This window comes from Sceloporus undulatus, chromosome 7 (assembly GCF_019175285.1).
Source record: "Sceloporus undulatus isolate JIND9_A2432 ecotype Alabama chromosome 7, SceUnd_v1.1, whole genome shotgun sequence".
Taxonomy (NCBI): domain Eukaryota; kingdom Metazoa; phylum Chordata; class Lepidosauria; order Squamata; family Phrynosomatidae; genus Sceloporus; species Sceloporus undulatus.
Window position 1 is genome coordinate 16,390,986 of NC_056528.1, and position 12,953 is coordinate 16,403,938.

General features: G+C 41.1%; 1 protein-coding gene across 4 annotated transcripts in view; it reads left to right on the top strand.

Moving 5' to 3' along the window:
• CNTRL (centriolin) overlaps positions 1-10,061 on the top strand; it is a 36,793-nt gene extending 26,732 nt beyond the window's left edge. For 3 of the 4 annotated variants that reach the window (XM_042478697.1, XM_042478698.1, XM_042478699.1), the window contains 16 exons: positions 189-329; positions 767-893; positions 1,944-2,108; positions 2,392-2,551; positions 2,852-2,967; positions 3,709-3,926; positions 4,211-4,368; positions 4,519-4,592; positions 4,967-5,155; positions 5,445-5,670; positions 6,025-6,230; positions 6,629-6,769; positions 7,466-7,729; positions 8,531-8,593; positions 8,763-8,972; positions 9,679-10,061. In XM_042478697.1, the coding sequence (XP_042334631.1) occupies positions 189-329; positions 767-893; positions 1,944-2,108; positions 2,392-2,551; positions 2,852-2,967; positions 3,709-3,926; positions 4,211-4,368; positions 4,519-4,592; positions 4,967-5,155; positions 5,445-5,670; positions 6,025-6,230; positions 6,629-6,769; positions 7,466-7,729; positions 8,531-8,593; positions 8,763-8,972; positions 9,679-9,702 (2,482 nt within the window). In that variant the 3' untranslated portion in view covers positions 9,703-10,061. Of the gene's footprint in view, positions 1-188; positions 330-766; positions 894-1,943; positions 2,109-2,391; positions 2,552-2,851; positions 2,968-3,708; positions 3,927-4,210; positions 4,369-4,518; positions 4,593-4,966; positions 5,156-5,444; positions 5,671-6,024; positions 6,247-6,628; positions 6,770-7,465; positions 7,730-8,530; positions 8,594-8,762; positions 8,973-9,678 lie in introns of those variants that run through there. The other variant, XR_006104971.1, reaches the window with a different exon arrangement.
• Positions 10,062-12,953: the final 2,892 nt, after the last annotated feature.

The window sequence follows — 12,953 nt, forward strand, 5'->3', positions numbered from 1 at the left end:
TTGGCCCTAAATAGTGGGTGTCATCTTAAAAGAGCTCAGTGTCTTGTAGCTGTTGGCCTCAAGAGGTTTCTAAGATTTGGGTCTTTTTGCTTAGACCCTGTATAAAAATAAAAAACTGTAAGAACCTGAACCAGTCATTGTGAGCAAGCAATCAGCAATAAACAGACATTTTTATGACTGTATTTCAGGTTGCTTCAGGCAGACGCAAAGGACTTAGAACAACACAAGATGGAACAAGAAGGGGTTTTGAAGGAAATCAATAAAGTCGTATCAGCAAAGGATTCTGAATTTCAGTCCTTGAGCCAGAAGATTGAAATCTTGACCGAAATGTAGGTTAGACTGGGTTTTGGCTTGCAATTATAAAGTATGGGAGTGTTTTTTAAAAAGAAAAACTAATTAAGATATTTAAGGAATACTTAATACATAATTTAATCTCTCTTGAAGGATGCCTGCACTCAGAATAGCCTCAGTCTCTACACAACTCTCTCTTATGTTTATGGTTGGTGATGTGAAGGACTGAAAAAGTGGTCCCCAAACTTTGGTCCTCAAGGGATTCCAGGAGCTGATATCCAAAAATCTGAGAACCGAAGTGTGGGAATTACTGAACTAGAGCCTTCAGTTGGGCATCTCACCAGAACCATCAAATCTGTATAGCTTCTCTCCATAGTATGTATTTCTTGCTCACTCAGCAATTTAACTGAGTGACAATGGACTACCAAGTGTTTAAATCTCCGTCAAAAATTATTTTAATCCCAAATTCTTCTAGCCTTCAGAAGCTTCAGGCAAATATACAAGTTGCTGAAGGCAATGAAGACCACCATCTCCACATCCTTAAAGAAGCAGAGCATATCCTTCAGAGCAAAAAGAGTGATTTAGAGAGGCTGAAGGATGAGGTGAGTAGAATTTATGGTGTAAGAAAATCAGTTTGATCCATCTCATCCTGTTATAGCAATATATGTTCTAGTCCTAGATAGCTCTGACAGGAATGAGAAGTAGACAGCTTTGTTAAGGAGCAGAGAAAAGGATATAAACTCATTTTATTAATCCAGTTGTCAAACTGCAAGTTACTGTAAAAAAAAAAAGTAACAATAATAAGAGGCCTTCTCTTGAAGGCTTACATTCCTGGTTTGGAACGAGGAGGCATTTGAATGAGTTAATCCTTCCTTCCACCAGGAAAGGCAGAGACAATGTGAGCCAAGTGTTTTTTACCTAGATAATGTCCCCTGTAATGTCTCCCAGACAGTTCTGAATACATGGCATATTGGGGAGGAAAGGGAAGAAAGGTCAGTCGGACTAAGCCGGGGTGAACAGATGAATACAAAAACAGGAAAAGAGTTGGATGTCAGGAGGAAAGATAGTCCTGTGATAAGGTGCTGTAAGGGGAAAGGGACTTGGGTGGGAGATAGGAAGGGCATTCTTAGTCTGAACTAGAGAATTAGTTTCTATGGAGAGAAGGGTTCAAAGAGAAGGCAGTAGGAAAAGAAGACCATAGAGACATTTTGAAAAGAAAAATGTGTGAACAGTTAAGGCAGTCAAGACTTACAAGTCTCATACAATGGGGCAGAGGAGACTCATCACCTAAAGATCCGCGTCTTAGCTGTAGTTTTGTCCCCATTTACTTGGAAACATGTTGTGTTTAAGCCAGTGGGACATGCATGGCTAAAATGTCACAACTGAAAGACTTGCACCCTTTTTACTTGGTCTCTGGCATTCCAAGCCTGGAGAAATAAAGCTAGGAGACCTCACACTTATGGCTTCCTTCTTTCCTTATGTGGATAATGGTGATGGTGGTAGTCACAATGACAATAGTAATACTTAGCGTGTAGGTAATGTTTTATAGGGTTCTGGATATTTCAAAATATTATGTCAATTCTTAGAACAACCAAATAAAGCTACTTGTAGGTTTGCATTGGAGTTAGTTTGTCTCCTTCCTGTTTTCTAAGACTGCAGCGCAACAGCAGGAGCTCCAACTTTTGAACCAAATGCTTGGTCAAAAAGAGGAAGAGCTACATCTTCTCCAAGATAGCATCATCCAGAAAAATAGTGACCTTGCTGAAGCTCTCAGGGATGGTGAAGCTGAAGTGGCCAGAAAACAACGACAAATAAAGGTTTGTTGGTGTTATTTCTCAGAAATTGGAAATGTTTTCCTGGTAGATCTGTAGTTCAAACTATTCTGTTGCTTTATCACTGATTTTTTGAACATCTAATTTGTGTTTTTCAAGCCAGATCAAATGTAGGAAGTTAAGTGAGGAAAAGAAACTATTTAGGTTGCAGTGCTTAATAGGAAAGAAATCTTATTGAACTTTCTAGGACTTACATATTCATAGCATTGTGATACTTCAACTAAGCTATTACAATTTTTAAAATGGCAGTGTTGGTTCTTTTGCCTAGGAAGTGAAGTCATTTCTAGAAGACCTGAGTGTTCAGAAAGGAGAACTCAGTGCCCAACTAAGTGAGAAAAGAGCCCAGCTGTCTCTCATAATGCAAGAAATCCAAAAAGAGGAGGAGAAACTCCAGGACGTCCTGCAGCTGATCATGAAGCATAAGACAGGTTTGGCTTTAAAATAGTTACCATGTGCACACTTAATGTCCCCATTGATAACAATTAAAGTGATGAGGTTGTAGTCAGATGCATCTGAAGGCCATGAGTTTGGGGGGGGGGGGCGGCTCTTCTATCCCCAACTGACAGCAACCATCCAGGATCTGAAGCAGCTTGCTCTCTTTCCAGCATTGTTGCCAGAGATGTTTAGTGTTGATTTCAGCTGAAGATGGTAGGAACATCCTTTATTTCATTTGATTTGATTTACTTAGAACTTAAATGGTTTTGTCTCTCTCTCTCATCAATTCTCAGAACTGAAGCATGTTCTGGAAAGATTACAGCTAAAGAACAGTGAGCTGAAAGACCTGGAACTCCAGCATAGCCAAAAAGTTAGCGAATTGGAAAAAATGCAGATTGCAGTCCTGGAGGTAAGAAAGGGTGGCTCTTACCATGATTCTGCAACATAGGAAGCCCTGTACAGTTCAAACGTGGTTAATATTAAGAGGAGTATAGTCAGGCCATTAAATGAATGGCTTTATCCAAAAGGTACCCATCACCACTGTGCCAACTAAATCCCAATTGTTCCTGCGCATACTACATTTGTTAGAATATGCACCGCAGAAGATGTGTTGAATAGCAGCCTAAAAATATAAAACGAGTTGCACAAGTATCTTGCCAGTACATTTATCAGAGAGCTGTATAGCTCTGTAGTAATTGTACTAAGTAACAAATCTAGGTTGCTTCCTTGCAATGTTTGAAATGGCCCACGCAGTGTCAATTTATGCATTGTCTGGAGGAAATGTCTTACTTCCACAGGTACAAAGTATAGTTGATTATTCAAAAAGCCTTTGCAAAAAATAACATGACTTTGAGGGAAAGTGTGAGAACTTTATACTGCTTATTACACATAAAATTAAAATCAATAGGCTTCTAATGTACAAATAAATGTCATATTGTATGGAAAAGTTCCATGAAATTTCCCCCCAAATTAACCATGCCACCAATAAAGAATAAAGATGCCAGTTTATGAATGCTTTCAGCATTATGGAAATATAATATTGTACAGCTGTGTCATGCAAGACGTGAAGCAAGCATCACAAATTGGTGTTCTGTGGAATAAAATGAAATACTTCCCTGGGTTTATATGTGTCTAACAATGCATTCAATAGGAGCAGCTGGAATTAGAGAATATCCAGCAAGCATCCCAGCAGCAGCGAGGGGAAGCAGAATGCCAGAGGCGGCTTCTGGAGAAGACTCACCAAGAAGTGGAGCAACTGAATTCTCAGCTCCGCAATCTTCAGAAAAGCATCAGGGCCCTGAGCAATGAGAAACAGCAGCTAGAAGAAAACTGTGAGCGTTTGGAGGAGAAACTCTCCCAAACCAAAAGGTAAAGGAGTTACAGTAGATGAAGAAAGATATTTATATGATGAATGTTGTTAGATATTATCAGGCAGTTTGGTGAAGGGTTTTTGTTTGCTTTGTTTTGTAACACCTTGATAGCTATGGGGATCAATTCAGCTCTAAGCAGCAGTCACTTCTGTGTTGAAGCTTAAAGTCTCACCTAAGAACTGGAATGACATGCTCCATCATTCCTTTGGATGTTTGTAAGTAAACTTGCCAGAAATATCAGTGAGATTTCTAAAAACACTGTGTCTTAATCTCATTCTACAGAAGCTTGGCTTCTGCTGAAGACAGAAATAAAGCTACCCTTGCTAGCAAAGAAAAAATGAACTTGGATGCCCAGAAATTGCAGTTTGATATTGACCAGCTGGAAAAACATAAAGTATCTTTGAATGGAGACATTGGAGACCTACAAAAGCATCTTCATGGTAGAGAAAAGTTTTCTAATTACTTCTGTAGTAGTTATTTTTATGACAGCTACAGTATTATAACCTTGGGTATGAGACAGATTTTCTTTATGTATCCTCAGATATTTCTATCTTGATTACTACCTTTTTTCTACAATGTATTTTCTTTAGAAAGAAAGGAGGAGCTGAATATATTGAGGACTGAACTGAGTGATTCCAGGCATCGTCTTCAGCTGCTAGAAGAGGTGAGATTCATTTAGCTTTAGTATTCAAGACATAATGGAGAAACCAAAATCTACTTTGAAATGTGAAGCCATTAACAAAAATTAACAGCCCAATCCTGAACCGGTTGTATATTCTCTTAAATTCAGAAGGACTAACGTGCGCAGAATTAGGCTGTGATGTGATGAAGAGTACATACATACTTAAAGATGATTATTCTTTTCTTATTTCAAGCCCTTCTCATCACGGCTTAGTAGCAAGGGTACATTTTGGAGGCACCTGAAACATCACTGCTGCAATATTGAAAGCTCTTGAGATAATGTTTAATTGTAGCTGAGCGTTGCTGTTATTTTATCTTATTTTCCTTTCTAAATGTCATTTTGCTCTATAATGGCAGGATGTGAAAAATGCCGCAAAGCAGAAAGAGGAACTGCTTCAAGAACAGACAGCCCTGAAAAGCAGCATTGGAGTATATACACAGGAATGCAAGAAATGCCAAGAAGCACAAAGGAAGATGGAAATCCAGCTGCAAAAAGTTTGCAGGGAAATAGAAGGGCAAGAGTTGGAGCGGGCGAAACAAGAGAAGGTACCTGAGTTTAATCCACTCTCTTGGACAATGTTAAGGTGTTTAGCATGTTGCACACACATTCTTTGGTTCAACTGTTGCTCTGTAAATGGAAATGATTCTCAAAACCTATGTGTGAAAGCTCTGGTATTACTGCCTTTTTAGGATAGTTTGTCCTTTTGAGAAAATTCTGACCTGAGGTGACGCACTCAGCTGTTGGGGGCCCTGGGAGCTTTATGGGAGGAGAGAAAAATAAGGTGGGATATTTCAGCCAACAAAGATTAAATCTTGGCCTGTCGTCTCTGGCTAGATCCTTCAGCACCTCAGGGAAGACACACGGCTTGAAGAAAAGAAGCTGGATGAGTGTACAGCTAAACTGAAGGATCAGAAGCAGCAGTTGAGACAAGAGCTGGCCGAACAGCAGCGCCAACTGGAGCAAGTGACTGCCAAAGTTCAAGAGGCAGAAGGGCGAATCCGAAAGCTTCAGGAAGAGGAATCCTGGCAGTTGACACTTGAAGAATCCATCAAGAAAACTCGTATGTTGGCCCTTAGGCTATAGCCACTGATATATTGATATATATTAACTGACAGTTCTGTTCAGTCCCCAGGGGATCAGATAGTAATGTTTTTAGAACAAGCCCTTATAGAACCTGGGTAATACTTAGGTTTCATTTTAGACATGGGAATCACAGTTTCAAAGCCAAGTTGCCACGTAGCCCACTGTGTGGCTATAGTCATGAAGAGACAGCCAGATAGATTCGAATGCGGTTCAGAATACCGTGAGGAGGGAGCACTATACAACTGTGAGGGTATGTCAGAAGGTGGGGGCTGCAATTCGGTACATGTCTGTGACTTTTTTTGGTGACCCAGGCGGAATGATCTGATTTTAGGTCACCAGCTCTCTGAAAAAGAACTGAAGTTGCAAGAAAAAGCAGATGAGGTTTTGTCCCTCCAACGGAGGCTCGACCTCTCAAAGGCCGAGGAGAATGTACTTCATAGCAAGATCCAAGCAGAGAGGACAAAGGCCGAAAAGCAAATAGCAAGCCTGAAGGAAACTATCAAGACTCAGAGGGCACAGTTTGAAACATCTCTTCATGTATGTTCTTGCTGTGGTAAAGAATGTTTGTAGTTACTTTAATTATGCTTTTCTTTAAGGAGATTGAGCATTGGTAAGAGCCTTCTTTGGAGCCATTCAGCCAAGGTGCATTCATGCTCAACATTTTGGTTTTTTAGTGTTCAGAATATCTCTTACATAATAATTTTTATTAAAACCCTGTAGGACAGTATTGTGGATGGAGAGGGTGTTTCTCAGAAGACAAAGTAATTGAAGATTTACACCTCTTTACTGCACATACAGTATTACTTAGTGCCACTTGCCTTTGCCTCAGTCCTGTCCAAGGGGTTATTATCATAATTCAGTTTTGTTTCAAAGCATGGAAACCGAAAGGAAAAGCTTTCCCCATTCATCCATGGGTTTTTTGTTTTATTTTTTAGGAACAGAAACTGGAGAACCATTTGTTGCAGAAGGAAATGGCCTCATTGGAGAAAGTAGCACAAGACAACCACCAGCGAGCAAAGCAGTTGATGAGGGACCTTTGCCAGATCGAAGAGGAATATGTGCAGCTGAAGTCACAGGTATTGGCCCAGATGCCACCACTAACCTTTCTTTAACTCAGTTCACACTGGGTAATGCAGGGATGGTGCCATCACCTTTGTGTTTTGGTTGCCTGGTCCCCCGAATCTTCCCATTTTCTCTTCTGTATGGTGTAGAGGAAGAGGATAGAGAGGGGTTTTTCCCTTCCCATCTTTCCCACAACAGTGGTACTTGGGGTCACTGAAATAAATCAATTTATCAGCAGATTCTAGACAAGCCTAGCAACAGGGTTTCTTTTTACAGCACAGAATGAATCTGTGCGATTCACAGCCACATGACATGGTGCAATTGGGTGCTTTAGATAGCTTTGAAAAATAATGTTAACAAACCCATAATGAAGGAGAAACTTGTCTGAAGATGTTAGGCACAATAGTCAGAAACTATCCCATCTTCAGAGGCAGTTTTCACTTGCATGACAATTACAGGAGACAAGCAGCACGGGAGAAGCGGTCATCCTCTACTTGGGACTTCCAGAGACATTTGGTTGGTATCTGTTTCAAACAGAACAGCAGAAATGCAATTCTTCTCAAATAGGGAGCCCACTGATGACTTTCCATTGCTGCAGGTAGTTTGTCTAGGGCTTGCTTAGTATCTGCACTGAATTTTGTTGGCAAATGGGGTGCTAGTTCTTGCTAGTTTCCAAAGTGCCTCACTTGTCCTTGTATCCTGTTACTTAGATGAAGAATCAAGAGGATCTGGAGAAACGTCAGAAGGAGGTGATAGGCACAGTGAAGATGCTGAAACTGGAGGTGAAAGACAAAATGAGGACCGGTCTGAAAGATCTGAGTCAGTCTCCTCCAGGTCCAGACACTCATTGTGAAGCAAATGGAAGACTACAGAGTGACATGGAAAGTCTGAAGGAAAACTATCCCTTCACAGACAGCGAGACAAGAATGCGCTGCTTTGATGAAAAGCTGGATCTAGCCAAAGTCCACATCACGGTAAACACACCCCTACTAAAATCAATGTTAAAAGTCAGAGCTGTTTCAGTTATCAGCATACTGTGCAAATACAAGAAACAAAAGTCACCCTTCCTGTATTCATGCACATCTTCCTCACTCTCATGAAATCTGCATTGGAAATTCACGTATACAGGAAGATTTTCTCACAATGGCTGAAATATGTATTCATGCACAATTTCCCTTATGGAAGAAGTTGAACATTTTTGTCTCAAGCAGAACATCTGCATTCAGCTCAGGGCTGTGGGAGCAGAGTTGTGCATGTAGTGCCATTTTGTGTGCATGTGCCCAACCAATCAATTGTGCATTTAGCAGTGCCATTGTACAATATTGCCAATCAAAAGATTGGGTAGCACAACTAATGTGTCATTTCTCATAGAGTATGTAATCCCATTGTGGGGTTTCAGCCATTGGCTGCTGGAAAACCTCCTCCTCCTTTCCATCTGCTCTTCAAAAAACAGAGTTTCTAAAGTTCCCACCTAAAATCTTCTTAAAATATGTTTCTTGGGAATTCTAGAAGTTTATAGGCAAGGTTTCATACTTGAACGGAGTAACCAGGTGCTTTATATTCCTAGCCTATATTTATCAGCGGCTTCTGCTCTGAGACCTTAGTCTGTGCTGTCAAGACAACCTTCTGTGTTTTATATATAGTTCACAAATACATGTAATGGGATGTCAGCACACCATTACATGTACTTGCAGTCTGTATTTGGACACCTCTGGACCTGGCCACCACTAGACTGCACAAAAACCTTTGGTAATCTGTTCTTTTTTCCCCTCAAGGATGAACAGTGGCGTGGCAAAGCGCGCCGAGAAAAACTTCAGCACCATGAAGATCGGCTCAAGGTAATAACAGCCCATGCCCAGCGCTGCAAACCTTACAAAGCTTCAGTGGGTGGGATACCAAAATCTCATAAGATACATGGCATAGTAGTCTCTTATAGCTGTGCCTTTATAGCAACATTCATCTCATAAACTGTAAACTGACCATGGGCTCCCTGTTTTTGTTGTTAAGGCTCGGCTTCGGCAATGCATGTCAAAGCAAGCGGAAGTGTTGATTAAAGGAAAACAGCAGACGGAAGGCACCCTCCACAGCCTGAAGAGGCAAGTCGATGCATTGGACGAACTGGTTAGCAGCACTTCCACAGATTCGCTGTTTCTGTCCTTGAACTCCTCCGGGTTGACAGACTCTTTGCAGGAAGAGCTGAATCTTATAAGGAACCAGGTAAGCTTTTCTAGCAAGTTGAATGCTTTTACTTGTCTGCGTGAAAGCCTTTCTGTTTTCATTTGAAGATGAATAATCTTACCTTTGGATCAAATGTGTGCAAATGCATAATTTACAGTCGTTGAAGGTTGGGAACCCCTACTTTGGCTGGTGGCCGAGGCCAAGGCTTTTCCTTCTTTTTTGCTGCCTGGAAGTTAACTGTTGGGGCAGTTATTTCTTGCAAGCTCCTTGCAACTCTTTCACCAGTGGCAAGGTTAAGTTTTCTGTTAAGATGTTGAGCTTTTTGGGGAGGAGGGATGATCTGCAGTAGCCTTACTTCCTCTGGCTGGTAGCAAACGGCATGAAACTTTATCCCAGCATCTGCTCCTACTTGTAGATTGTCTCTGGCACTGGCGTTTCTTGTGCATATTTTATTTTGACACATCTCTATTTTACCTTTTGGTCTAAAATTATTTAGCCATAATGGTATGTGAGGTCCTAACAGAATTTTGGCATAGCCTAGTTATTTCATTCCCTAAGGCATACTTTTAACTTGCCAGGAGAGCAACTGGCATTTCATCACAGACTGAAGTTACCCATCAGTACAACACATAGCCTGTCAAAACAAGTAAAATGAAATTGGTATTGCTGCTTTGCTTGCCTGTTGATATTGTTTGTAGGTAGCATTGTTCATGGCAAAATAACATTCGTGTTTTTTTAATTGTAGAAAAGCAGTGACATACGCAACTAATGTTGGTGGGACCAGTGCCAATAATATGGGTTCACAAGTATGTGAAGATGACTACCTCATTTGCTTCTAAGTCCTGGTCAACAACAGTCCTTGGGACTTTTCAGCTATGAGCTCAGGTTTTATTCCCTCCATGTATTTAGTTGAATGTTCTGTTTTTGGGAACGGTGACATCTGTACTGGTGTGTACAATTTATTTGAAGCACTGAAAATTACAGCCATGAACATATCTGTGTACATTTCATAAAAGAAGCATGAGTTTATTTATATAGGGGTAAGCATGTTTAAGGTTTGCATAAATGCTAAAAGAAAAGTTTTTCTATTGGATAAAATATTTTCTTAATAAAATGTGACAAATTACAGTCAACATCTTCTGCTTTCTTTGTCAAACAAGGAAAACACTGAGTGATGGGTAACTGCAGTGTATCTAATTGATTAGACCAAACTACACTAGAGTCACTGAATCAATTGCTGAGTGGTGAGCCAACGCACAGGGACATCGCATTGATTCAGCGGCTCTACTCTAGTTAGGATTAAAGCCCATGTTGGTTAAACATTTACAAGGACTTCATTTTTAACTGGGCTGAATACTGAAGCTCAACCTGCATAATTGAAATAATTCTAATCTAAGGCATCTTGGTGCGTTGAGAAGTGATGAAACAATGTCTTAAAACAAAACTAAACCTTTTGAGTTGTGGTAGTAGTAGAAGATAAACTCACCTGGCCTTATAGTCAATATGATTTAGCCCTTTTGAGAGCAGTTCCTTAGCAATCCTGATGAACTGATGTGATGATTCTATGTGAAATTTAGAGGTCTGGCCTGAAGTGCAAGAGCAGATATGGAAAAATGTATGCATCTAGGGACAGGAACAGAGAAAAAACTTCCTGCTACCCTTTCCAGTCTGTTACTAGATAATGCTGCACAGGAAGATTTCAAACAGGATTCTCCCAATGATTTGAGGGCTGAGTACAAATCATACTACTTGTGCAGAGAGTTACTATAGCACCTTTGAGACTAACTGAAAGAAAGTTGTCAGCATGAGCTTTCGTACACTTGAGCCTACTTCCTCCAATGCATAAGCGGAAGTAGACTGAAGTCTACGAAAGCTCATGCTGCCAACTTCTTTTGTGCAGATAGTCTCAGAGTAATACGGCTATATCTTTGAATATTACTTGTGGTTTAAAGCCACAGAATAGGCAGTAGCCCACCTCGAACTACAGTGGGCCCCCCACATTCGCTGGGGTTAGGAATGCAGGACCCCTGTGAAAGTGGAAAAAGCACAAACAACAAGAACCAGAGAGAATAACTCTAGGAAGCTTTAGGTCCTCCAGTACAACTTATGGCTGACGTTGGAGGAACTAGAGATTTCTCGAGAGAACACATTAATCAAAGCCACAAAGTCAAAGCTGCAAATGCGTAGGGTTGGCTGCAGAACTTGGGCTACTTACTTCAAAGCACTGTTAACATTCAAAACTAGGTAGGAAAGTATGAAACGCAAGAGGCACATACATACATTCTAGACTCCTCTCCACTAAAGAATTCCACAGGTCTAAAGCCTATACGCTTGGTAAGAAAAATGATTATAAGGGAAGAATGTACATTCACTTCTACTCACATGCCAAACCCTTGAAGTTCACGTCTTCAAAGAACGACTACTGTGATTTTATCTAGATACAGGTACTTTATTTACAAATATTTAGATAATAGCATTGTTACATTAAATGAGTACAGCAGCCCAAATTAGTCCTGTCACAGAAACAAAACAAAAAACCCTACTGAATCTTTCAATTTGGGGAATATGAGAAGAGGGTATTGCACCACCAGGAAGTTGCAGGAAGCGATTGCCTTTTTGCCCGTACTGAAATTGTGTCGACAGCTCATGGTCCCTGGACAAAAATAAGAGTCACCCTCCTCACCTGGTGCAATTCATAAGCTGCAATTTTCGTAACACTAATCTATGATAAGAATCCTAGGTTTAAGGGAAGAAGAAACCTAACCAGAGCCAAACAAAAAGACACACACCAAAGGGACAATGCACAGGTTACCAAAACACTAATCATTTTTGCACATTCCAGTTTTGGCTTTTATTTAACATTGACTGTACAAATATGCTGGTTATCACCCTTTGCTTTTACATATTGGAACATGGCCTTGCTTAGTGTCTTTACAGGGATTTAAAAAAGATGTTTGCGTTATTTGAAACACTGCTATCAATATGTTCAGAACATGCTCATCTTGCCCCCCCCCCCCCCCCCCTGCCCCAACCATTTGGTGCCCCCTTTTTTTTAAAGGAAGGGAAAAAAGGCCAGGTTGCCAATGGAGAGAGTACAGTACAGATTCAAGACTGTCTACGGATGTGGCTCCAAGGCAGGTCTGCGCATACGCAAATCCCTCCGAACTAGCTCTCTTTCTTGCAAACACAGTGGGAAGAAAGAACCCAGGGGGAGGTGTGGTAGTTAAGCCCATTTCAGCTGTAGTGTGTCAAATGCCACAGTATATAGTCCGAAATCCCTAAAGAGTAAAATGCTTGTGACAGTCCAGATAAAAGAGTGGGGTGGGGAAGAGAGACATCTTTCCATAAAAGCATAAGATGTGCAAGAGAGCCCAGCCTTCCTATACAACCATAGCAGGAAATGAAGCTGGATTAAATGCAAACTTCTTACCAAGAAAAGGAGGGAGAGGGAGAGTGCGTTAGCAGGCCATCGGCCGCACAAGACCAGGAGCGTCAAGGAAAACAGCGACAGGTTGACCACAGCGCAGGGAAGACGGGTCAGGCGCCACTAGAGTTCTTTTGCATTGGAGCAGGAACCAGCTTCCTAAGCGCAACCTTCAAATGCTGCCAACATCACAGAGTTAAGCCAATGGTCAGTGCACCGCACATACTAAGCAGGGAAGTGATGTGGCCAACCCGATATATTACCATCTATGGTTTCAATGCCAGTAAATCAGTTTTGTTTCGTTTCTTCTTCATTAAAATCATATACACACGAATTTTTTAAAGTGTTAGCTAGGCTCCTTCAAAATGTATACATATTTACGTTCTGTTAACAAGGGCTGCCAAACGTTAAAAAATAGTGAGAAAGAGGCAGCATCAAGCTATGGAGCACAAGATCAGGTAACTTGCCAAGTGCCAGGCCCAAGATGGAGGAGAAAGACATACACCCCTGCAATGAGTGCTCCCCCCCCCCCCCCCGCCCTCCCCCCCAAAAAAAAGGCCCTTATGCAAGATCCCGCTCCACCCCTTGATTCGGTT